Source organism: Leucopleurus acutus (assembly GCF_964270905.1).
Source record: "Leucopleurus acutus genome assembly, chromosome: 12".
NCBI classification, from domain to species: Eukaryota; Metazoa; Chordata; class Mammalia; order Artiodactyla; family Delphinidae; genus Leucopleurus; species Leucopleurus acutus.
The window spans coordinates 81988668-82016493 of record NC_139154.1 but is presented as its reverse complement, the minus strand read 5'-3'; the positions used below and the strand labels follow the sequence as shown (position 1 = coordinate 82016493).

General features: G+C 38.7%; 1 protein-coding gene across 2 annotated transcripts in view; it reads right to left on the bottom strand.

Annotated features, from left to right (window-relative positions):
* UGP2 (UDP-glucose pyrophosphorylase 2) overlaps positions 1–27826 on the bottom strand; it is a 51630-nt gene that overhangs the window by 5008 nt on the left and 18796 nt on the right. For both annotated transcript variants that reach the window (XM_082851945.1, XM_082851944.1), the window contains exon 4: positions 283–468. In XM_082851945.1, the coding sequence (XP_082708071.1) occupies positions 283–468 (186 nt within the window). The remainder of the gene's footprint in view (positions 1–282; positions 469–27826) is intronic.

Genomic DNA, 27826 nt, shown 5'->3' with positions numbered 1-27826 from the left:
GACAGCGGGGAGAGAGGTGGGGAAATGAAAGGAGAATCCGAAGAGATCCAGAGATTTCAGCGCCACAAATGCTATTTAAAGATCAAAAGCTTTTACATCACCCTAAGGCTTTGCTCTTAGAACACCAAACCTTTTCTATACACTAATAAAGAGACTAAAGGTAGCAAGCTCCTTGACTAGTTCAGATCCACATCTGTTATTTTATAAGGTAACATTTACAATACCCTAAAAACTAAAAATGATTTTGTTAGCTCGTGAGAAAGGCTAACAGCTACTACTCACTTCGATTTGCTGAACAGTCAGATCCAGAAAGGTATTCTCATTCCTCACACCAATCAGACTCTTCGGGCCTTTGCAGCCCATGCTGGTTCCCAAACCACCATTGAGTTTCACCACCACCAGCTTGTTCAGCACAGAAGATATGTTATCAGGTAAGCCCCTGGCCTTTATCTTCTCATAGGGTTGAATCTGAAATTAAAAAAAAAAAATTATAGAATAATTCAAACAGCTTTATAAAAGGTTAAACCAAATCAATACCAAGGTTATTTCCATGCTTCCTTAAAGAGGTCTGCTTTCTCTGTAGAAAGTTTCAACTACATTTCCTTTAATGTCCAGGGCCCTTCTGGTTCAAAATCAAGTTCTCATCGGCAACTTCCCTTGCACAGAGAAGTAGTTCAGCAGTTCATTTACAGTACAATGGAGTACAAGAGGGGGAAAAGTTACAGTCTACAAATATTTGTCTGGCTGGTGAGAACACCCAAGTCTCGTGGACTACCTTCAAAAACTCAGAATTCTCAATTTGCATCAACATAGCAAATAGGGTGCACAAAACTCATCAAATCTGTGACTATTTCTGGTACACTATGAATCTACTTCAGTTCTGGAGAAGTATATATACGATCACACAGTTCTTGGTAATATATTCATGCTATTCCTGGAGACAGTGCCAAATACTCAAAACAAGCTAACAGTACCTGCTCTATTATGGTTCACAAGGGTGTGATTATTGCAATCTGAAAGTCTTTTTTTTTTTTAATTTTTTTAACAAAAGCAAGTTTGCCTGAAAGAAAATGAGTTGTGTAAACAGTAAAACAAGTTCGAAATGAGCATAGAACCTTCACCTTCGATTCATCCCTCACAGGGAAGGAACAATGACACAGTGGAAGCTCAAATTCTTCTGTTTAAAGAAGAGGCACAAGCAAGTCTAAACATCTTGTAACAAGAATGAAAGTTTTTAAAAAGATCACAGTATATTTTCTATCCATTTACAGAAGAACATTTGTTGTTATTTTTCTTTAATGAAATAAGTCATCAAATGTACTCTTTGGTTACATGATGGTGGAGGATAGATAACACTTGAGGGGACTGAAAAAATAAAACCCTATCATACACTTTGCTGTTTTCATGTTCTACTACATGTAGGTGTGTGTGATGGTGTGTGTGTGTATGATGAATAAAGTCTATGATTGGAAAAGGAGTTGATGGGCTCACATTTCAGTGATTAGGCTGTGAAGGCAAAAATCCCTTTATACTTGGTCAAAAATACATACATGTCAAATGTGGATTCCTGGCCATACACTTCAAGTATCTATTATTGAGAATTTCTTAGGCACATTATATCTACTCAAGAGTCATTAGCGGGTTTCCCTGGTGGCGCAGTGGTTGGGAGTCCGCCTGCCGATGCAGGGAACACGGGTTCGTGCCCCGGTCCGGGACGATCCCACATACCGCGGAGCGGCTGGGCCCGTGAGCCATGGCCGCTGAGCCTGCACGTCTGGAGCCTGTGCTCAGCAACGGGAGAGGCCACAACAGTGAGAGGCCCGCGTACCGCAAAAAAAAAAGAAAAGAGTTATTAGCAAATGGGACCAAGCCAATTATTTTCCAATTATCTTTTAAAAGCCAAGAATTTCCATTTCCATTTAGCAGTTTTTTTGTTTTTTTGTTTTTTTAATTGGCTGTGTTGGGTCTTCGTTGCTGCGCGTGGGCTTTCTCTAGTTGCGGCGAGTGGGGGCTACTCTTCGTTGCAGTGCACGGGCTTCTCATCGCAGTGGCTTCTCTTGTTGTGAAGCATGGGCTTTAGGCACACAGGCTTCAGTAGTTGCAGCACGTGGGCTCAGTAGTTGCAGTGCACGGGGCTCAGTAGCTGTGGCTCAAGGACTCTAGAGCATAGGCTCAGTAGTTGTGGCGCACAGGCTTAGTTGCTCCACAGCATGTGCGATCCTCCCGGACCAGGGCTCGAACCCATGTCCCCTGCATTGGCAGGCGGATTCTTAACCACTGCGCCACCAGGCAAGTCCCTAGCGGTTACTTCTGACTTCCCAGAAAAGAGTCTGATATTTACAGAAGCCTCACAAGGGTGTGAAAATCAATTTAACTGAAAACCCCTAGTTCATGTATTCATTTTAGGTAAAACTGTTTTAGTACGGAAATATTTTTACCTATTTAATGTTTCTTTGAATACACTTTAAAAAGAAAACAGAATACACAGAGCAAATTTTTTTTCTACATATGGTGAGACAGGCCTATGTTTTCCAATTTCACCTAAAAATACTTTGATTGTGAAATATCACACATACAAAAGTTTATAAAATACATATACAGGGTAGAAAGAATAACCTAAATTTAAAAAGAATACTGCCATTGCGTAGAAGCCTGCATGCATCTGCCCCTGATCATATTCCTCTTCCACCCCCAGTGGTAACAACCACCTTGACTTTGGCTCCCTGTAGTTTTACCACCTATGTATGCATTCGTAATGATAACAATATTTTACTTAATTTTATTTGTCTCTAAACTTTTAAATAAGTTGAATCATACTATAAAGTATCCTCGTGACTTGCTTCTTTAATTCAATGTTATGTTTTAAGAATTATTCACATTAATGCATGTAGCTATAATACATTCACTTTTCACTGCCATGTAGTATTCAGTTTACGTATCCACTGAGAGACAAAATTGTCATTATTCACAGATGATATGATTTTACATGTAGAAAAATCCAAAGACCTCACAAATAAATTGTTAGGATAATGTAAGCATAGCAACATTGAAGATACATGGTCAGTATTAAAAAAAACAACAAAAAACACTGCTTTTAGGGACTTCCCTGGTCAAGCATTTGTTAAGAATCTGCCTGCCAATGCAGGGGATATGGGTTCGAGCCCTGGTCCAGGAAGATCCCACATGCCGCCAAGCAACTAAGCCCATGCGCCACAACTACTGAGCCTGAGCTCTAGAGCTGGTGAGCCACAACTGGTGAGCCCACGTGCCACAACTACTGAAGCCTGCGCGCCTAGAGCCTGTGCTCCACAACAAGAGAAGCCACCGCAATGAGAAGCCCGCGCACCGCAACAAAGAGTAGCCCCGACTCGCCGCAACTAGAGAAAGCCCGCGCACAGCAACAAAGATCCAACGCAGCCAAAAATTAAAAAAAAAAAAAAAAAAAAAAGCCACTGCTTTTGGAGCCCTTGTGCACTATTGGTGGGAATGTAAAATGGTGCACCTGTTAAGGAAAAAAATATGGTGGTTCCTAAGAAATTAAAAATAGAATTATCATATGATCCAGCAATTCCACTTCTGGGTATATCCCCAAAGAATTGAAGGCAGACTCTCAAGAGATGTTTGTATACTCACCTTCTTAGCAGCAGTATTCACAATAGCCAAAAATGGAAGCAACTCAAATGTCCATCAACAGATGAATGGATTAAAAAAAATGTGGTATATACACACATGGAATACTTTTCAGCCTTAAAAAGTTAGGAAGTTCTGATACATACCACAACATGGATGAACCTTGAAGACATTATATTAAGTGAAATAAGCCAGTCACAAAAAGACAAATACTTGTATGATTCTACTTACATGAGGCACCTAAAACAGTCAGATTCAGAGACAGAAAGTAGCAGGATGGTTAACAGGAACAGGGAGTTGCTGTTTAATGGGTTGAGAGTTTTAGTTTTGCAAGACCAAAGAGTTACGGAGGTTGGTTGCACAACAATATGAATGCACTTAACAATACTGAATTGTATGCTTTAAAATGTTTAAAGGTGGTAAAAAATTAACTGCTTCTATATGTAAAAAAATTACAAAATAAAATTGATTTCAAGTGTCTTTTATAATAAAACCATCAAAAATAGCAAAGAGCAAATATCTAGCAGTAAATCTAATAAAAGATACGTAAGATTATACACAGAACACATTTTTGAGAAAAATTAAAAGACTTAACTAAATTCAGGGATTTATTTATCATGTTTGTAAATTAGAAGACTTGCTAATGTAAAGATGTTAATTCTCCCCAAACTGATCAATGCAATCCTAATAAAAATCTCAAGAGTTTTTTGTGTGGTAACTGACAAGCCAATTTAATGTATGTATGAAAACACAAAGGGCCAGGAAGAGCCAAGACACTCTCAAAGAAAACCTTAAGTCGGAGAACCAGCTTTATAATTTATAACATTCTTTTTTTTAAAACTGTAGTAAATATGTATAGCATAAAATTTGCCGTCTTAGCCATTTTTCAGTGTACAGTTGAGTAGTATTGAGTACATTCACATTATTGTGCAGCCAATCTCCAGAACTCTTTCATCTTGCAAAACTGGAGCTATACTCATTAGAAAACAACTCCCCACTCCCTCCTTTCCCCAGCCCCTGGTGATCACCCTTCTACTTTCTGTCTCCATGAGTTTGATTACTCTGGGTGCCTCAGACAAGTAGAATCATACAATATTTGTCTTTTTGTGACTGACTTATTTCACTTAGCACAATGTCCTCAAGGTTTATTTAGCATTCTTTTTTTAAAGTGGCTTATACGTTTGAGAAGATTCCAAATTAATGCAGGTTTTTCCAGAAACATGTTTTTATTTAATAAAGTTGATGTGTGTGTATGCAACAGATCTGAGAGAAGGCAGGATTGATATGAAGAACTGGAATACAGGTACAGGTTGGCAAATTCTATGGCAAATTGAGCCTTATATAAGTTATTTATTCCATTTGCAGGTATTAAAACTGGAATAGAATACATGTTCTGAAGTCTTAGTTTAGTAAATCAGAAAATGGATTCTCTTTATTTGAATTTAATGAACGTAACAATACTCTCTTAACTTTGAATTAAAAGAATGAAAAGAAAACTACAGGTGTACCACAGTTCTAAAAGTATAAATCTAAGAAAATGCTGATCTTTCGGATACATATGAAAACAGGACAGAATGGCAGGGCTTGGGATTTCAGACACTGCGCAACACCTGAGTTGTGAATTTACTAGTATCTCTGAGGGATAGGCAGCCTGTCATTTCAAGGCAAAAACTTTACAAAAATGTAAACAATGTAAAAAGAAATTTGAGTATGTAGTCAAAAGATCAATAGTATGGCATTTTTTTCACTGTCACTCTCCAGACAGTGCTAAATGCAGCTGAGGAACTGAAGTTTTAATTTTATTTAATATTAAATGTAAATCAACACACATGGCTAGTGGCATGTGCAGTTCTAGATGGTCTGTTAAAAAAAAATCAACTGAGGGATGAGAATTATGTTTCAATTCGTTTTAATAAAACTCTGCCAAAATCCTTCTTTGTTCAATACAATCTTTTTTCTTTCACTTTAATGACACTGACATCACATCACAAGACATTCAACCAAACACATAAACACAACGTTTGAGTATATTAGATATCTTTAGGAAGAATATAATTTCCTTTTTGAGCCAACAAATGTTTACACAAATTTAAATAATAATATCAGGCAGAATAATGTAAACTGGATTATATCTTAATTCTACTCTTTGAAGAACTGTTTGGTATACTAACACTCACAGCATTAAACAAAGTGAGGTTTAGGAACCTCACTTTTAGAAAAAGTACTAATAGGGATTTTTCACCTCCTGTGCAGATAGATATCTTTAGGAAGAATATAATTTCCTTTTTGAGCCAACAAATGTTTACACAAATTTAAATAATAATATCAGGCAGAATAATGTAAACTGGATTATATCTTAATTCTACTCTTTGAAGAACTGTTTGGTATACTAACACTCACAGCATTAAACAAAGTGAGGTTTAGGAACCTCACTTTTTAGAAAAAGTACTAATAGGGATTTTTCACCTCCTGTGCAGATGAACTAAAAACCAAATGTCAACCTTGTTGCCTTAAAGTTTCACCAAGAGAAAAAAACCCTCCAAAGTCATGTATGTTCATGATAAAACATCTTTGATCCACATACCATAAAGAATATAAAGTATTTAGAGAAAAAATACGTTTTATTCCCACTAAACAATCTTCAAAACATGCATTTTACTAGAATGCTTTAAGAAGACAATTCCTTATGACTGAGTCTATGGAGGCTAAACAAATTTTTTCTCGTATCCCCCAAATTTATTCTATAATGGTGATAAATAAAAGATCTCAGCCTCATAATGATTTTAATACTAGGCCACTCGGCCTTCAGCCAAAAGGTATATTAAGTATACTTTTAGTTTTAATTCAAATCTTCCCAAGACTGGTATCTTAACTTGAGTTTAAATTTAAAATGTACTTCTGAATTACTTTTCAAATATTTGGAGTGAAATAAAACAAGCTGATCCAAGCATAACACTAAATTCCAAAACCGAGCTAATGAAGACTTTTGGGTACAGGCCCAGGCAACTCACAAGTAGAAAGACTTGTTTACCATTCAGGTTAGGGCCCAGAATTCTCTGTGAAGTGCCATATTTAGAACCTTGTACCCCAAGTTAAGTGGGCAGGGAGTCACCCTACAAATGTCAAGGAACCATGGTTCTTTAGATGGTGCTTTTAGTAACACCTACTTGCCTTGCTATATCTAATTCTTAAAAGCAGCTAGCTAATTAAATACCAGTACCACTGAGGAATTGACTGTTAACAAGAAAAGGACTACGGAGAGAAAGGGAAGAAGTCACAAGGTGTGAAGTAACAAGGTAGAGCCAGGGGAAAGATGTCCAGAGTCATCAAGTTAGTGTTGCTGTTCGAAGGCTCCACTTTTACTTAGGTTTCGACTTACACCCACAACACTCCCACACGCAGACACAGACACACAGAAAGGCACCAATTGTGTGAGTCCAGGAAGCCAGGACACTTTTGGTCTACAGCTTACTACAGGTTAAATTAGGTGGTAAGCTCAGCTTCCCATCACACAAATCACCCTACATGCCAACACAAGTTCTCTCTGTTGGTGATGCTATCCACACCCTCCACCAGGGACCTCACCAAGCAATCCCACAGAGCTCGGTTTATTTCCACAAGCCAAGGGGACCTGTGTTAGACGGTTGCTTGGTAACAGCTGAAGTTTTGCTGGACACACCTAGTCACAGAAACATTATTAGACCTGTGCTCCACTTTCTCCTCCTCAGCTCCCCCAGGAGAATGCACAAAGACATCCACTCAGGCAAAGATGGAAGGTGTTGGGAGACAACAGGGAGTACCATGCACTGCCGGATGTGGCCTTGATATTACTCTGATTGAATCACTTTAGTCAGTGACTAGGCTATCTTTGTGCTTTCAATCCTGATCACCCTGTTTCTCTTTCATGTCTCTATTCAGACATGAATAGAATTCAGTATTCTAAGAAGACCTCTGCTGCACGTAAATATACAGCAGGGCAACCCCTACAGGTGAGGTGGGGCAAACCGCATGAGACTCCCTCAAAATACGCAGCGGAGACGAGGCCACTCATGTTCTCTTCTCACTGGGAGAAAAGCATGGGTCAAACACCCAACTTCCTCTGGGGAATGAACAAAAGAAAGTAGTTGGCAATCTATGAAAGAACATACTTTAAACAACATTCTTCCCTCTAGGATGTCAATCTAGTTTTTCTGCAGAAACAAAGATTTTTAAAAAGATCATTTAAAAACTGTCTAACGTGATCTGTATCTTGCCAAGTCTGCTCACAACTTACTTTCCAGTTATCAGAAAAGCTGAACTCCTCACACCGTCATGGAGACATGTTCCCATTAGCAACAGTATAACCTGGTTCTTGGTAGCATATTCGTGCTATTCCTGGAGACGGTGCCAGACAAGCTAACAGTGCTGCCCTGTTACGGTTCACAAGGGTGTGATTATTGCAATTCGAAATTTTTTTTTCAACAGAAGCAAGTTTGCCTGAAAGAAAAGAGCTGTGTAACAGTAAAAAAGAGTTTGAAATGACGCTCCATATGTACAGGAAGTGTTCCAAGAACATCAGCTTATTCACCAAACCCTCACTGCACAGCCTTTGTGTACCAAGGCTCACATTGTCTCTTTACTTCACATTTCTAAAGGTAATGACCAAAATCTGGGTCATTTGAAAGCTCCTACCAATTAATTTAATGACAGAAAAATCATACCTAATCCAGAGATTTGTTTTCTCATTCAGGAAAAGCCGGCAAATCATGTACATTATCACATACTCCACCAACACACTTGCCAACACCCCCTCGGCCACCAAGATACGCTCAACTGCTATTCATAGAGCAAATAAAGCCATCCTCTATGGGGAATGCCCTCAACCTTCTGCCACCAGATCAGATCCTCGGGACCTCCCTGCATCTCCACCTCTGCTGCTTCCCCTTCCTTCTCGTCACAGGAAGAGCTGTCCCCCACCCTAAGGCAATCTCTCTGCCAGTGCCCATCTCAAGATCCCCGTTTCATCAATCTTCCAGTCTCAGCATCAACCTCTCCTTCTCTATTCCTTTCCATCAGCATGAACAAATTCAAATATTTGACATCTAAAAAGTAAAGAAAACAGCAATGCATACACTCACTCATCCCTTTCCATACTCACATCCCTCTTTTCTCCATCTTCTTAAAGGCAAAGCTTCTTGAAAAAGTTGCTGCACTCACCTCTACTTCCTCACCTCCCTTTCACTTGCTCACTTGCTGCAATCTGGTTTTCTCCATAGTTCAATGAACTGCTCTTACCAAGGTCATCAACATCCTTCTAATTGCTAAATCCTATCCATAACATCAGTACTTCTCTAACCGTGCTCTCAGCTGCATTTGACACAATTGACCACTCCCTAGATCTTGAAATGCTCTATCCTCCTTGACTTCTGAAACATCGCATTCTATTTTCCTCCTCTTTCTTCCTGTTCCTTTTCAAGCCCCTTCTCAGTAGACCTCCTCTTTCCAGCAATCTGCTCCTGTCTCTACGGCACCAAGACACACCCAACTGCCAAGCCAAGAGCTTGCTTACATCTGATCAATGATCGAGTCCTGTCAGCCTCAGGAAACTGTCTCTGTTGTCACAGCCGGCATCCCACCCACCTCTCACCTATGTTACTGCAGTGGTCTCTACGGTCTCCTTACCTCCCTCCAACCCACCCTCTACCTTGCAGGTGGTGATCTTCTGGAAAATAAAATTTGAAGATGTTTCTCTCCTGATTACGTCATTCACAAAGCAAAACAATGACATGGCATGGCAGAGATCATTAGCTGCCTACCCCAACATCATTTTTCCCCTTCTGTTTCAGAACCCTGATTGTCAGCTGGGCACATCATCACCCCCCAAAAAAGACCACATTTCCAGCTTCCCTTGCAGCAGGTATTTGTGCCAAAGTGCTGGTCACTGTGATTAACTGGAAGTGAGTTGAAAGATTTCCAGAAAGTCTCTGTGAAAGGGCAGAGGTTGTGCCCTTCTTCCCCCTTCCTGCTGTTTGGAACGAAGACACGATGACTAGAGTTCATTCAGGTGACCACCGGGGACCATAAGGAGATATGGTGAAAATAGCAGAGTGGCAAGACAGAGAAGCGCAGGCTCCTGATAACCACCAGGTTGCCATACTAGCTCTGGATTGTGTCTCTCTACATTTACTCTATTATTTTGAGTTTCACTACTAAATGTAGCTGAATTGAATCCCAAACAAAAGACGTGGTATACAAGGTCCATAATGATTTGGCCCTTTTTTCCTCTGCTCTCCTACTCTCCCTACACACTGTTCTCCACGGACATGCAGCGTTGGGCTCTCTAATGTGCCACATCTCTTGCTTGCAAGTCTCTGCACTTTCCCCCTCATGCAAACTCACTTCACCAAATGCCTTTTCTTCATCTTCCACATCTCAGTTCAGAGCAGTGATTCTCAGGCTTTATGAGCTATCAGTCACTTGTGAAAATCAGATGTTAATGGACTCTCAGGAAAGTGCAATGCCATCCCCCCAAAAAAACAAAACTTCACTACTGTGGAAATTTCACAGCATATAAAAATAATCTTTATAAGAGATGCTGTTTATTTCCCAGTGAAAGTTAACATGCAAATAAAGCAAAAAATAAACTAACTCTCCAAACTGAATTTCAATGAAAAGGCTTCTGTTTGGCTTGAATTAGAAGTTGACACTGTAGATGGACTTTGAGATGCCTGCCATCTTTAACTGCCATTCAATTTTGACTTTCTTTTTTGATGATCTTGAGTACTAAAAACCTCAACTCTCTCCAAGGCAAGCTCTCACAGCTTGCTCTGTCAGTTGAATGCAGGCTTATGCTACGAACACCAGAATTCTCCAAGACTTCGAGAACTCAATGGCTCGTACATTTTCTGTATCTTCAAAAGTCAGTAAGGTCATCTTCGGTGAAGTCTGCCTTACTCATGCAGGATTGCACCATCTTTGATGCAACGCTCACAGATGCAGAAGAGGATGAATGCCAGTGTATGTGGTGCTTACTCTCCTCTGCAGTAGCAGGTCCAGAAGTGCTGGCTGGCATCACAGATACTACTGTGTACACAGCACCAAGACTTTTCTTCCAGCACAAGTTTTGTTTGGCTTGGAAACTTTATCATTTTAAAAACATTTCCAGAAGAGGTTCATAAATAACAATTCCTCTTTGAGGGCACCAGCAGGCACATAATGGATGAAAAACAGTACTCTGGCTGCCCTGAGAAATGTCTGAAATTGCAAGGACATGCTAAAGGGAAATGATGTAGCTGCTGTTTCCTCCATGACCTGATTCAAATCATTTTAATAAACTACATCAATTCCAGCATGAATTTTATCATTTGACAAAAAGATTGCTCCAGAACTGAATGAGGCAGGATAGTAAAGTAGCTGAGAGCACAGGCTTTTAGCCAGGCTGCCTGGGTTTGGATCCTAGGTTCCACTGCTTATTATGGCAAATTATTTTTCTGTTCAAAGTCTTTTTCATCTACTTCATTGATCTGTTATGAGGATAAATGAGACAATATGTGCGAAATGCTAAGCAAAATGTGTGGCCCACAGTAAGAACACAGGTGCTGGCTGTGCTGTCACTACATCACTGATCCAGACACACTCTCCACCCCACCACACACTTGAACATTTCTGAAACCAGGATGCATCATACAACCAATGGGATCTGAAAATTAATGGGTTGCACTTTTTTTCTTTCTTAGTTTTACATAAAAGGTACAACTTATAATCAATGGCACAAATTTGATAAAATATGGCAAAAAAAATTTGATAAAACTGAATTTCTCTCTCTGCTCCGGGTCACAAACCAGCTCAGTGATCTCCCAGGTATGGGTTCCACCCCGTCTCTCTCCAGTTATGTGTAGCTTGAGGATAGTTTAAGACAGAGGCCAAACAAACTATAGCCTGTGGGATAGTCAGACCTGCCACCTGTTTTCACAGGGTGTTGCTGGAACACAGCCGCTCTCGCTAATTTACATGTCGTCTATGGCTGCTTTTATGCTACCATGGCTGAGGTGAGCTATCGTGACAGAGACTACACAGCCTACAAAGCCTAAAATATTCGTCATCTGACCCTTTACAGAAAAGGTCTGCCAAACCCTGGTTTAAGACGGTCTTCTATGGTTTTGATAATATCTCTGCCTTTCCAAACTTTGCTCCTCCTAACCTGGCTCCATGCTGCCTGATGACTTCTCAGGATGGCCAGAGAGCAGGCGCTCCCTCAGGCCGTGTCAGCTTGCGGTTCCGCTGGCAACAATGCTGCCACAGAACAATCCCCCAGGCTTTTGTATCCCCGCTTATTCATCCAAGAAAGCAAAACCAAGGATGTGTAGTTGGTAGCAGAACTCAAGCAATTTTCAAAACAACAGAAGGAAAACCTAAGATTAAAAAGTCTTTTATCTACTCATATGAGGTACCTAGAGTAGTCAAATTCATAGAGACAGAAAGCAGAATGGTGGTTGCCACGAGCTTGGGGAAGAGGGAAATGGGAGTTGTTGTTTAATGGGTATTGAGTTTTGCTTTTGCAAGATGAAAAAGTTCTGGAGATTGGTTGCACAACAATGGGAATATATTTAACCCTACTGAAGTGTACACTTAAAAATGGTCAAGATGGTAGATTTTATGTTATGTGTATTTTACCACAATTAAAAGAATTTTTTAAAAAGTTAGTCTTTTCTCTGGGTGTATATGTGCAGGTACACATATACACCCTGTCAAGGTGTCAGAGAACCACATAGCAAAATCGCTTTCTGTGACACTCATATGACCAGGAGGGAGTCTGACAAAGCCCCACTTCCTGCTTCAGGTACTACCAGCTTCTATCAGTAATTATTACACTGTCTCCAAATTGTCTGTTCAGTGCTCCGTATCTCCAGGAAGGCAGTAACTGCCATATGGTACTCCCCCTACCGTATCTATCACCTTTAATTATGTGTCATGCTCATTAGCGGCACTCACATATTTGTTGAGTAAATAAGTGAATAAATGAATGGAACAAACAGCTATTAATAAATGAAATCCATTCTCTGGAACTTATTTCTTGTCTTATTAAATACTAAGTTTCACACAAAAGTGGTATCATCACTAATTAGAAACCTGATTACAAACATCATTATTTTAATTTTAAAAAAAGTACTGAATTAGCCAACACTATATACAATTCTGATAAAGAAAACCTAAATCTAAGACTTTGCGCTGCATAAAAAATCATTTTTACAGGCCATAATATTAGTGTAGTAATTATAAAATGATCCCTCTGTGATAGGAAACAAACAGAACGATCACATACTAAACATTATAAGCTAAGCCTGGAAAAGTACATTTCCTAAGAAAGTTCTTTCGTCTTCTTTCACTTAAGAAATTATAAGAACACAAGACAAACTATCAAATCAAGTACATATTTTAATTGTGCCAGCTATTGATATTAACTCCCACATCTTTGTTTCTTTTTAAATTAATTTTAATTATTCTAAATTACATGTCAACTAGACCTTACAGACAGGAAAACTGGGTAATTTTTCCAGTAGTGGAGGAAATCAACTGTCCTTTTCATACACTGAGTCCACACATGTCCAAAAGCAAAAATTTGTAAGACGGAGTAAGTAAACAGGTCCTTTCAAAGAAAAAGTCAGAAATCTTGGCAACAACACTGCTTTCTAAACAATTACACTCATCAGCACCAACCCAATAACTCATGCACAATATCCTTCACTACAATCTGCTACGTCAGTTACTAAAGTCAACCTTAATAAAAATCTCAGAAAGAACTATTACCAGGAGCTAGAATCATAAAAATCACTTATTTTCATCTTAAGTCTCATATTGCCCTCTCAGGGGAGCCAAACTTGAATACTGTGCCTTTTTGTTACATAAAGGTAAGGATCATAGCAATTCAAAGTCCAACGACCAATTATTACAAATAAAAGGATGGCTCCATATTAAATTAATACAAACAACTAACATAATGCAAATAAGCCAAAGAAAAAATTCAACCTAATAATCAAATAAAAATTTTAAAATTTTTCATCTCAACTGGCAAATATTTTTTAAAACAATAATACTCAATGCTTTAATAAATGTAGCAAGACTGACAATAGACTGTAGGTCTCTACTCAATGCTAATTCGGAGAGGTCTTTCCTTTCTCTGCCTACCCTCTCTAAAATATTACCTCTACTCCCTCATTCCCTATATCCTTACCTTTGTTTTTTTTCATGTCACTTATCACTACTTGAAATTACATTACATATCTTTTACTGTCCACACCTCCACTAGATTATAAACTAAAAACTAGATGAGGGTAGGGCTTTAACAGTATGGTTCTCTACTAATATACAGTTAGCACTCAAAATATAGCTGTTGCTCCAATAAATTAATGTGACTAGGACTGCAAACCGGTATACTTTCTGGAAAGGAATTTGAAATGTCTAATAAGAAACTTTAAAAACTTTATATCCTCCGAACACAACACCATTTCTGAATATTTATTCTTAGAAATAATTCTGAGATGCAAGGATTTATATATAAGTATATTCATTACAGGGTTTTTATAATAGGAAAAAAATAAGAGTCAACCTACATGCCCAACTACAGGAGACTTTCCAGAAGTAACACACACTGATACACTTGTCCAAACTCCCAACTCTCACACTTCTGTCAACTGTTTTTACTACTATATTTCCTTCAAGTGATGAGTTAGATTCATTATCTTATCTCCTACCATCAAAAAATTAAGAAAAACCATTTGAATTCCCAACTTTTGCCACGCCCAATGATAGATGATCAAAGAATCTTATAATGGTCATCCATCAACCTTCCTACAATTTCACCTGAGCTTTAACGATCCAATGCCAAGAACGCTCTGCAAAACTTCCCCTGCTCACTAAACCTGACACCCCACAACGAACACACAAATCCTTTAAATACCTAAATGTCCACACAAAATGAGAATGGGTGCCCAATTCTTTTAATAGCTAAGATAGTCCTCTGAAACAAGGCTTCACATCTATCTTGAGTTTAGTAGATAAAAAAATCTATAAACATGGTTGGAGTTGCTGGTTAAAGACAATCTACATACACCACCCTGGAGCTTTCACTACATGGATCTTCAATAAAACTCGTAAAACAGTACAGCTAATCATTTTCATAACAGAGAACATTATGTTGCTTATCCTCACTGGTCTTACAGCTACTAAGGAGCACAGACTTCCTGTAATCCAGAAAGTTAAAGAATTTCCTAGAATTTATCTCTGCAATCAGAAAAAATCACTAGAGATAGATGAGCTTTATCTATTACAGCAAAAATTGCAAACTACCAACACATTTGATACAAGAGAATTACAGGGATGTAAAGTATGGCTTACCTACTTGGTGGAATATTTTACAAAAAATAAGATACATAGAAAGAATTAAAGTATTCATGACCATAAATGAAATAGATATCAAATTAAATATACTGATAACAAATAAATATATATTCATAACCAAAGACAAAGAATATTTAAATAAGAAAAGTTACAGAACTTAAAAAAGAAATAACATCTGTAACCTTAATACAATTCTGTTGTTTTCACTGTGTCCAGGATAGCACCTGACATCTAAGAGGTACTTGGTAAATATTTGTTGAACGTATAACAACAATAATAAACATTTACTGAGTCTTTATCAGAGTGCCTGGCACATAGTAAATGCTTTAAATGCATTCTCAATAATACTCATTAAAATCTTACTTTTATTATGTCTACTTTTTATGAGTGAGGAGACTGGGATTAAAGCAGTTAAATAACCTGCCGAATGTTACGTGGCTAAGAAGTAATGAAGCTGGGATTTAAGACTCTGGAGTGTGTATTCTTGACCTCACTGCCATTACAGGTAAACTGGAAAAAAAAAAAAACCTGTTAAGTACACTGAAGGCAGAATGAATTCAGTACACATAGGGAGGTGGTTTTGTAATGGTGGAATATATTAATGATTGACACTGAGCATGAGGTAATTTCTCACATACCTGTTGAATAAGTATATGATTAAGAATATTATAGCTCAATATCATGAGATCAGAGACTTTAAACTACAAAAAATTGCTCAATACACATCATTAATGTATAGAAGCTAAACTGCAAGAAGTCAGCTAGCCCTAATAAAGGGTGTTGAAAAAAGAAAAACAAAACAGGAAAAATTAAAAGTAGCCATTTCTTCAGTGGGAACCAAGAACTATAAGAAATCGGAATTTCCAGGCTACCCTGGTGGCGCAGTGGTTGAGAGTCCGCCTGCCGATGCAGGGGACACGGGTTCGTGCCCCGGTCTGGGAAGATCCCACATGCCGCGTAGCGGCTGGGCCCGTGAGCCATGGCCGCTGAGCCTGCGCGTCCGGAGCCTGTGCTCCGCAGCGGGAGAGGCCACAGCAGTGGGAGGCCCGCGTACCGCAAAAACAAACAAACAAACAAACAAACAAAGAAATGGTAATTTCCTATGTAACTCAGAGTGAGAGAGCCACTCCTCCACTTACCTCCTAAAAACACATTCCAACTAGCCTGCTATATAAAGCCTGCTATATAACCTCTCATCTCCTATATTTTCCAGCATCTTCTTAGTTCAGCCAAATGGATCCCTCCAAATCGACAATGAACTGCAGACATGGTCCCTACTTACCTTGTGTAGACTCAGTTCTAATGTCACCTCTTCATCCCTAACTTGCTTAGGACTTTCCAACTCCCCAACTGCTCTTTCCTGCTATACTTGCTACGTGTACCAGAAACCCACTTATCTAAAACGTTCTAGATAGGTAGACAGTAGATTTAAAAAACAAGTTCAAACACAGAACAATGAAAAAGTTTTAGATACATAAAATATTTCAACTTTTGTACAATCGTTCACAGAGATCTTTTCTTTTGGTATGGTATGGATCTGCTGACCAGAGTTCTGTCAACTTATGTAAACCACACCAATAAGATACCATCTGTGATTTTCCAGTTTCGTTTCTTCACAGTGGACCAAGATTTTGTGCTGAAGATTCATACTTATCTCGCCCTCACCTAATTTAACAATACTTTTTTTCTTTTTGGCTACTCATCTTTATCCAACTTTCTCAAAGGATTCAACTCAATTTTCATGGAAATAAATTTTTTAAGCCCATTTCATTCATAAAATTTAATTTCATTATGTCATTACAAAACTATAACTAGTATGAACAGGTTTGGGAACAAACACTATTAAGTTTTGGTGAACAAACCACTCCACTTAGTAAGAGAAGAACTTAGGATGATTAAGAGTAGACCCAAGCATTCAAAGAAAACGGAGAACACCAGTTAATCGCTCTAGGATGGAAGTGCGTTAGTGAACTGTCTCTGAAACTACCTTCATAGCTATTATCCCATTGTACTATAAATGTAACTTTGTGTAAACATCTCCCCACTAAACCAAAAATTCAAAATTGGTTTGCTATTGCATGCTTGTGTTGTTTATTCCTTTAGCCCTCTAGGCAGCTACACAGACCCTGAGGTGGCCAAAGCCCTCCTCCCAGCTTTAAACAGCCTCTTGTATTTACCCCATTCATTTTCTGTGTATGTTATTACATGGGAAAGGTTGGGAAGCATTGCACAAAGTTGTAAGGTGTTTAAGAGCAGTGATTGTCTTTATTTTTGCATTCCCAATAATTAAAATAGTGGATATTTGATAAATTTGTAGAGTAAAAGTAATGAGGAAAGGAGACCCTTGTCTTCAGCCAGGGAGAGAGATGTGACTGCTGAGGTAAACCTGGGCCAGCACAGCAGCGATGGGAAATGAGTCTTTTAAAATAATCTTATTTCTTTACACATTTATGTTTTCTCTCTTCTACCAGAATGAAGCTCCACTGAGTGTCAGGCCCTTGTCTATCTTGTTCACTTGTATTCTGATGCCTAGATAAATGCTTACCCCACAGTACCCATTTAATAAATATTTGTTAAATGTGTTGCTGTTAGAACTTCAAAGTCAAGTAAGAATATCTGAAGCTCTACGGGAAGGAGTGGAGCCTACTCAACAGTTCTACTCAAGGAAAGGTGGAGAAATGATGGAAAAGCCACGCTTTAAAGACTTTCAAGTTCCTTTCAAACATGGATGGCAACTGGTGATTGCTCTATAACATACCAGAGTGGTTAAGAGCCTGGTCTCAGGCAGATCTGGGCCTAAATTCTGGTTCTGCCACTTACTTAATAGTTAAGTAAACCACTCAGTCTCAGAGCTTTCAATTGTGAAACAGAGAAAACAGCGAGCTCCTAGACTCATCTAAGGATCATGTAAGGAAATGCATGTGAAAGCTGAGAACATGCTTGGCACATCAGCGCAGAATAAATGTCTGCTGTTATTGCTCTTACTACTGTTGCTGATAAGCACATAAAGTAGGCCCCATTCTGTGCACTAGAGATGAAAATAGGGCTGTACTCCTTGAAGAGCTCCATTATTGTTACTAAAGGATATGAAAGAAACAGGTCTTTGGAGCCTGTCACCTGGTTCATACCAGGGCTCTTCCTTTTAGATGACTTACTAACTGAACTTCAGCTTCCTCTTTTTAAAATGAGCATAATAATAGCACCTATCTTCCAGGTCTGTTGTGAATATTAAATGAGATAACAAACACAAAGGATTCAGTACATCTGACATAAGCACCCCAACATTGAAAATAAGCATTAACTACAGAATACAGAGCTGCACATACACAGGTGTTTTTTTTTTTTTTTTTTGCGGTACGCAGGCCTCTCACCACTGCGGCCTCTCCCGTTGCGGAGCACAGGCTCCGGACGCGCAGGCTCAGTGGCCATGGCTCACGGGCCCAGCCGCTCCGCGGCATGTGGGATCCTCCCAGACCGGGGCACGAACCCGCGTCCCCTGCATCGGCAGGTGGACTCTCAACCAATGCGCCACCAAGGAAGCCCCATACCCAGGTTTTTATGAAATTTTTAAATGAAAAATCCTTAATGCTTTGCTTCATTAAAAAACAAAAAATTTTGGAATAGTGTTTGTTTCATGCTCTTTTGAAATAATAGAAAACTTTCCAATCTCCCAAGGGCTTTAGGACTATATACAATGAAAACACTTGTCTTTCACAAGCCTTTCTATAAAAAGAAATCTTTGTTTAATGGCTTACTTCCGCCTTTTTCCATATTTAGTCTAGTTATAGGTACCCCTCTGGCATTTCTATGTTTCTTCTCAGCTATCTTTTTTTTTTCTGAGCATGGAAGAAACATTCCATAAGCATTTTTAGCAATTATTTTGTGCTTCCTTTGACTCAGCAGGAAGTTTAAAAATGAATACGTGTAACAAAAATCAGTTTAGATAGCTTGATAATGTTTCTAGTTAAAAACACAGTGAATCTCTGCAACTTTTCTAAAAATCGAACTATTCTAAAATTAAAAGCTTATTTAAACACATATTGTAAATTGTTAACTTATTCAATTCTCATGTGTTTACCTACCTATAGCATTTTGTTTCTTACCCTTAATATTTTTGCCTCTCAAGGTCCCATACTTACTGCCCTCCCAATTAAAACTTGTAGCAACTTCCAGGACTTCCTTGGTGGTCCAGTGGTAAAGAATCTGCCTTCCAATGCAGTGTACGCGGGTTCGATCCCTGGTCAGGGAACTAAGATTCCACATGCCGTGGGGCAACTAAGCCCTTGAGCCGCAACTACTGAGCTTGTGCACCTCAAGGAGAGAGCCCGTGTGCCACAAACTACAGAGCCCAGAAGCCCTGGAGCCCACGCGCTCTGGAGCCTGCGCATCACAACTAGAGAGAGAAAACCGGCATGCCACAACGAGAGAGAAGCCCACGCACCGCAACGAAGAGCCGGCATGCCTCAACAAAGATCCTGCAACTAAGACCAAATGCAGCCAAAAAATAATAAAATAAATAAATTAAGAAAAAAATTGTAGCAACTTCCAAATTGCTGAAGAGATTTAAAATCATAATAGTCTTATTACAACTGTATACTTTAAACCTGATAAACTAGAGAAGACAGTAAAAGAACTGACAGAAAACCTAAATGACAAAAACAAGAAACAGAGTGATTACAGATGGCAAATGATCCTACAAAGTAGGTGGTAACTGAAGAGACGTGCCAACTGCTCCCTAACCCTTACAATAATTGAGAATTTTTTTATACACACTCCAGGAAGTTCAAAGACTTTTCGATATTTTTTTTAACTGTTAAAGTCAAAAGTAATATATACAAATGGTAAAAAAAAAAAAAAAAAAATTCAAGTACTACAAACAGGTACATGTTCATCACCCCTTTATAGAAGTGAGCTAAAATCATAAAATTAGTCAACCTTGTGAGACATTTGGCCCATATCCTTATCAGCTAGGGTGGTAGTTTTCAAAGAACATTCCACTTCAGTATGGATTAGAAAGGACAAAGGGTGATGACCAGAGTTGGAAAGGAATTCTAACAGAAGAGATAGGAAGTCCAAAAGCCAATCTGCTTATGTGACTAGGACTAGCTCTTCACTAAAATCACCGTAAATTTCCCCTATAAGTCAACCCTCCTGTTAGTCTAACTGTGGACAAAAGATGCTTCAAAATAACTGTGACAATCCTAAATTTCCTAAAAAATAACACTGAAGCCTCTAACATCAAATCCTATTTATGCTGCATACTAGCTTTAAACTCTAAGGTACTAAATAGCAGTGTGATTAAAGTGATTAAAGCAGTGTACATTGTTAGTTTAATTATATAATTCACACTGTTGGAGCAGCCCTGGAGAAATGAAGGTGGGGCAGGGGGGAAAGGCCAGAGGCTATTAAAAAAAAGTTTTACGGAAGATTAAAGAGCAGGTGGAGGGAGCTTCCCTGGTGGCGCAGTGGTTCAGAGTCCGCCTGCCGATGCAGGAGACACGGGTTCATGCCCCGGTCCGGGAAGATCCCACATGCCGCGGAGCAGCTGGGCCCGTGAGCCATGGCCGCTGAGCCTGCGCGTCCGGAGCCTGTGCTCCGCAACGGGAGAGGCCACAACAGTGAGAGACCCGCGTACCGAAAAAAAAAAAAAAAAAAAAAGGAGCAGGTGGAGGAAAACAAAGGCTAAAAGAAAGGCCAGATATAAAATTGAGGAGGAGATATGGGGATATATGTATACATATAGCTGATTCACTTTAATATACAGCAGAAACTAACACAACATTGTAAAGCAATTATACTCCAATAAAGATGTTTAAAAAAAAAAAAACTGAGGGTAGAGGCTAGACTGACCTCTTCTTTGGAGAACTCTGAATGAAGGAAAAGGCAATACTTTAGAAAGATACGTATTTGCTTAGCTTGTGTGTTTAAGGAAAGAAGTAAAGTGGGAATCAAGCCCTACAGCTGCACAAGGAAACTGTTGGGGATAATGGAAAAGTTCTATATCTTGATTATGATGGTAGTTACACAGCTGTATGCGTTTCTGAACTCAGAAAACTTACACTAAAAAGAATAAATTTTACTGTATGTAAATTATAACTTAATCAACCTAACATTAAAAAAAAGCTATTAACAGCTAAAATGCTGATTAACCTTATAAAGTTTATCACAAGTGAAGAAACAAAAACAAGAATAAGCATCTTTTTTTTACCTTGAACTTATTTTTTTTAATTGTAGTTGATTTACAATGTTGTGTTGGTTTCAGGTGTACAGCAAAGTGATTCAATCACATGTACACACACACACACACACACATATACGCATGCACTTTTTCAGTTTCTTTTCCATTAAAGGTTATTATAAGGTACTGAATATAGTTCCCTGCGATATTACAGCAGGACTTTGTTTTTACCTATTTTACATATAGTAGTGTGTATCTGTTAATCCCAAACTCCTAATTTATCCCTCTCTCCCATCTTTTCCCCTTTGGTAACCATGTTTGTTTTCTATGTCTGTGAATCTATTTCTGTTTTGTAAATAAGTGCCTTTGTATTTTTTTAGATCCCACATATAAGTGATATCATATGATATGTGCCTTTCTCTGTCTGACTTACTTCACTTAGTATGATAATCTCTAGGTCCATTCATGTTGCTGCAAATGGCATTATTTCATTCGTTTTTATGGCTGAGTAATATTCCTCTGTGTGTGTGTGTGTGTGTGTGTGTACACCACATCTTCTTTATCCATTCCTCTGTCGATGGACACTTAGGCTGTTCCCATGTCTTGGCTATTATGAATAGTGCTGCTATGAACGTTGGGGTGCATGTTGTCTTTTCAAATTATAGTTTTCTCTGGATATATGTCCAGGAATGGGACTGCTGGATCATATGGTAACTCTATTTTTAGTTTTTTAAGGAAACTCCATGCTGTTTTCCATAGCAGCTGCACCAAATTACATTCCCACCAACAGTGTAGGACGGTTCCCTTTCTTTACACCCTCTCCAGCATTAATTATTTGTAGATTTTTTGATGATGGTCATTCTGACCAGAGTGAGGTTATATCTCAATGTAGTTTTGATTTACATTTCTCTAATAATTAGCAATGTTGAGCATCTTTTCATGTGCCTGTTGGTTATCTGTATGTCTTCCTTGGAGAAACATCTCTTTAGGTCTTCTGCTCATTTTTTGACTGGGTCGTTTTTTTTTTTTTTATATAGAGCCATATGAGCTGTTTGTATATTTTGGAGATTAATCCCTTGTCGGTCACACTGTTTGCAACTATTTTCTCCCATTCTGTAGGTTGTCTTTTTGTTTTGTTGATGGTTTCCTTTGCTGTGCAAAAGCTCTTAAGTTTAACTAGGTCCCATTTGTTCATTTTTGCTTTTAAGAATAGCATCTTTTAACTATTTGGGTTGATGTTTTACAATGTTGAAGAATCTAAGCAAACTGTTTGAGGTATATAATGAAGCATGGTTTTTAAATTCTGTTCCCATCTTCCACCGTTAGTGTCTCTCTTAAATGGAAACTGTAGTTTCTGACATTTTTCCCGTGTAACCCACTGGCTGAGCTTTTCAGCCAGCAACAGGAGCTGCAATGTCAGGCAAAGAGACTCAGCACCTGGCTCCCTCAGGGCCTTTCTTCTGGCTCTAGACATAGAGAAGCAGACACATCTACCATATGCTCTACAACCAGAGAACAAGCTAAATGCTATAAACCTCTTTATTTCTAGACTCCTATTATGTTCAAAGCTTTTTTCTCTTTGATTTTCCTCCCATCCTCAGAGAAGTCTTGCCTCAAGGTTACCCCAAGAGTCTACCTTAATGCCAAGAAGTCTTTCCAGAGCCCCCATGCCAGTTAGATGCTTCCATAGCACCCTATGGATTGCTTCTCACACTATTCCATAGGTAGCTGTTTCTGGATCCATTTCCTCTAAAACTCAAGGCCAAAATGCTGAAGAAGGGCCAAGACTTATTATTTTGTAGTCCCAGCATGCAGCTAGTTCCTGACAGAGAGGAAGCACCCAATAAAAGTTTCTTGAATGATATTCTAAAAAAGTACTTCTGTCCACTCTGAGAAAATGTACATTTATACAGTTTTACCTATAAGTTCAAAAAATGTATCTAGGGCCTACAATCCCTGCAGAGACTTCCTGGTTCAGATGCCTAGTGTAAACTTATTCCAGTTTCATCTTGGCTATACAATGGGATGAGCAGAGGGTCAGTTGTCCACATCTGATCTAGAATAAGGAAAAGGAATTAGTAAAATGTCCCCAAGGAATTACAGGGCAGAAAGGATTATAGGTAGGTATGGGCCACCCACTCTTTTTTTTTTTTTTTTAATTCTTCCAGTGCCAATCTTGCAGGTTCAGGGTTGTCCTGTAGTAAATAAAAATAATGGAAATTCCCTCACAGTTGTACCACAGATGAAGATGTGGGATAGGAGAACTTCACAGATGTATTGTTCTTATCTGATTATAAGACACAAAATGCCTACATAAAATATACACTTGGAGAGTATAATAATAAATTGATCTATATTAGGCCTTGCAACACATGGGCCAAGGTCCAAAAAGGTTCTCTATATGGTGGGGGTTGAGGAGGGGGGAATGGTAATGTTCAGAGGAGTGGTACTACTACCTATATCCATGCTATAATTTTCCCAAGGAACTCGATTCTGTGGGATTGGACCATCCCCAACTCTAGACACAGGGGGTGTGGTTAGAGACCCTGGTCTAACACTATTACCTAGAGTCTCTCAGAGTCAACCATGGGATTGATGTTAAAGTGGCCATATATTTACTATTACTATTTCTAAAGTGAAATAATAAATAAGTAACCAGAACAGAAGTAAGACTCATAGGCCTGTGGTCAGCCCCCTTAGTCACATCCCCTTCCTGAAATAAGTTTCCTGTATATAAAGGCATGTGAAGGAAGGTAGTCCTGGAGAAAATTAAAGACTGTTCAATTCATCATGGAATCAAAAGGCAGGGAATGAGTTTTAGCAATATTTGCCAAATTAGTATTAGTATTTTTGATTAGATTAGTAATTCTACATATTACCATTTTAAAATTTTACTTCAAGGAAAAGATGAGGCTCTCTGGTATCCACCCATGTCCCCAGGACCATTTCCTTAAATGCTACTACCTATTTCCTTTTTGTGGAATACTTTTACATTCAGGATCTAATGTTATCTTTTTTTTAATTAAAAAAAATTTTTTTATACAGTAGGTTCTTATTAGTTATCCATTTTATACATATTAGTGTATATATGTCAATCCCAATCTCCCAATTCATCCCACCACCACCATCACCCCCCACCCTGCTTTCCCCCCTTGGTGTCCACATGTTTGTTCTCTACATCTGTGTCTCTATTTCTGCCTTGCAAACCAGTTCATCTGTACCATTTTTCTAGATTCCACATATATGTGTTAATATACGATATTTGTTTTTCTCTTTCTGACTTACTTCACTCTGTATGACAGTCTCTAGGTCCATCCATACCTCTACAAATGACCCAATTTCATTCCTTTTATGGCTGAGTAATATTCCATTGTATATATGTACCACATCTTCTTTACAGGATCTAATGTTATCTCTACACACACGCAAAACAAGTCTCTAATGGCTTTGCCATTAGCTGCTGACTACAGTTGGGAAATCATCATGCTCAAAGCAAACCATCCTGTGTCATATCACAGCAGATCCTTGGCCAAATTGCCTCCAGTAAGTCTTTCAAAAAAGATGTGCAAACATTAGCTGCACAATATATTATAATTCACCTTCCAAAAGACAAATTAAAAAAATCTGTATTTTTACTCTGTACACATATACTGTAACTTTCTCAGAATGCTTTATTATTATATTTAAACACGCTTTAATGTTTTTGTACTGATAAGACTAAGAGTAAGAAAAGTTCTCAGTTATTTTGTGGAACAAAACAAAAAAATCTGTTGAAGCTAAATACCACATTGATACGATATTTTTCATGCCAATTCTCTATCTCAATCAAACAAACAAAAAGAGTTGACCCTATATAACTCCTCCCCATTCACAAATACACCCTCACCCTTTTGAGGACTATAAAACAAGAATGACAATCATAGGGCTTCCTTGGTGGCGCAGTGGTTGAGAGTCCGCCTGCCAATGCAGGGGACACAGGTTCGTGCCCTGGTCCGGGAAGATCCCACATGCCGAGGAGCGGCTGGGCCCGTGAGCCATGGCCGCTGAGCCTGTGCGTCTGGAGCCTGTGCTCCGTGACGGGAGAGGCTACGCCAGTGAGAGGCCCGCATACCGCAAAAAAAAAAAAAAAAAAAAAAGAATGACAATCATAAATCAACCAGGGACTTTGTGTTCCTATCTAAATGAAAAATTTAGAGAATATTTTTCATATAATTTTCATATAAATGATAATGTACTTTATCGTCATCAGAGGTCATGGCCAGCCAGGTGATAACAGGTTTTAAGTTAGGGCTCAAAAGAGCCCGTCAGTCCCAATACCTTCTTGAGTAGGCTCTGTATCTTCCCATATCTTTTATCTATTTCCCATCCCTCTCCATCCTCAACACTTAAGCTCAAACATTAAGCTTGGTGAGGAACAAGACACTCTTACGGCCTCTCTAGAAAGCAATTAAATGGTCCAATGAAGCTGTACATGCTGACTGGTCCCTCCTTGCTAGTCAAAAACATTAACCTTATTTTTTTAAAAACTTTCCTTAAGTAGCTAAATATCAAGATAACTAAATGAATGTAATAATCAAGATTAACACTCACAAAATGGGGGCAAAGCATTATCCATGGCATAACTCCATAAATTGCGTTCTTCTTCTAAGCATAATTCAATAAAATATGGGCTCAATAGGCTTTTCAAAAACAAAACACGTATGTCAGAGAACAGACTGGTGGTTGCCAAAGGGGAGGAGGAAGTGAAATGTGTGATGGGGATCCAGAAGCACAAACTTTCAGTTATAAAATAAATAAGTCATGGGGATGTAAAGTAAAACATGGAGAGTACAGTCAATAACATTGTATTAACTCTGTATGGTGACAGATGGTAACTAGACTTACAGTGGTGATCATTTAGCAATGCATACAAATGTTAAATTAAATCACTATGTTGTACATCTGAAAGTAATAAAATGTTGTATGTTAGTTATACCTCAATAAAAAATATATATAAAAAAATATATATATATATATATGTGCTCACTGACAGAGCTAAAATGAAGTATTCAACACAGTAGGCAAGAATGAGTAAGTAAAACTTGACAACATAAAATTTCAATGTCTCTCTATAAGTATATCCTCCAATCTAGTATTTACAAAAAAATAGTTTTACCTAAAATGTAATCATCTGAATTGAAAAAGGCATTTGAGGTCAGTTTTCTGGGAACCAAAGAAGTAAACTACTGAAGATCTTCTAAAAATAAATACACTAAAATGGGGTCAACAAACTTTTTCCATAAAGGTCCAGAAAGGAAGTATTTCAGGTTTTGTAAGCCGTATAGTCTTCATCACAACTATTCAACTCTGCCATTGTAGTATCACAGCATTGTAACAGCTATAGACAATATATAAATGAGTAAGTGTGGTTGTGTTCTGAAAACTTTATTTACAAAACAAGGTGGCCAACTCCTACACAAAAATATAGATCCTCTGTCATAACAATGTTTATATGCAAGGATGACATGAGAAATGTCACTCTAAATGGCTATTCTCTGACAATAATTTCTTTTTAGTTAAGAGGGTACAGTATCACCTGCATTTAAAAAATAAAAACCTATGTTCAGGCTTCCCTGGTGGCACAGTGGTTAAGAATCTGCCTGCCAACACAGGGGACACGGGTTCGAGCCTTCGTCTGGGAAGATCGCACATGCTGCAGAGCAACTAAGCCCATGTGCCACAACTAATGAGCCTGTGCTCTAGAGCCCTCGAGCCACAACTACTGAGCCGCGTGCCACAACTACTGAAGCCCGCGCGCCTAGAGCCCGTGCTCCGCAAGAAGAAAAGCCACCGCAATGACAAGCCCGCACACTGCAACGCACAGTAGCCCCCCGTTGCTACAACTAGAGAAATCCCGCACGCAGCAACGAAGACCCAACACAGCCAAAAACAAATAAATTTTTTAAAATGCTTAAAAAAAAAAAAAAAAAGAACCTATGTTCACTAAATAATGTGTTTTGAAAGGAAAACTAACCTCTATATAACCTCTATGACCAGAGAGTAAAAAGCCTGGGAGTGGGGAGGAGAGGGAGGGAGCCGGAGGAGTGTAGGGGAAGCAAGGTGAATGAATATTAACCTATAATTTGTATTCTCAGAACTACTTGCCAAAGCTAATAGTTAACAGAGTATGTAAGACACATTTGTGCCCTCAAGAAGCTCATAACATAGTTAAAAGAGCAAACTTATTTTTTCCCTCTGCATTTCAAAACCCTCAACATTAAGGGCACATGGGATTATAAGAACATTTTTTAAAAGATGCTCACAACCTAGGCTTTAAAATAAAGACATATATATATATATATTTTTTTTTTTTTTTTTTTTTTTGCGGTACGCGGGCCTCTCACTGTTGTGGCCTCTCGCGTTGCGGAGCACAGGCTCCGGACGCGCAGGCTCAGCGGCCATGGCTCACGGGCCCAGCCGCTCCGCGGCATGTAGGATCTTCCCGGACCGGGGCACGAACCCCTGTCCCCTGCATCGGCAGGCGGACTCTCAACCACTGTGCCACCAGGGAAGCCCCCAAAGACATATTTTTAATGGAGACTTACATTTTTATAAACAGAAAGAGAAAAGACTTCATAAAATCATATTACATCCAGAATTCTA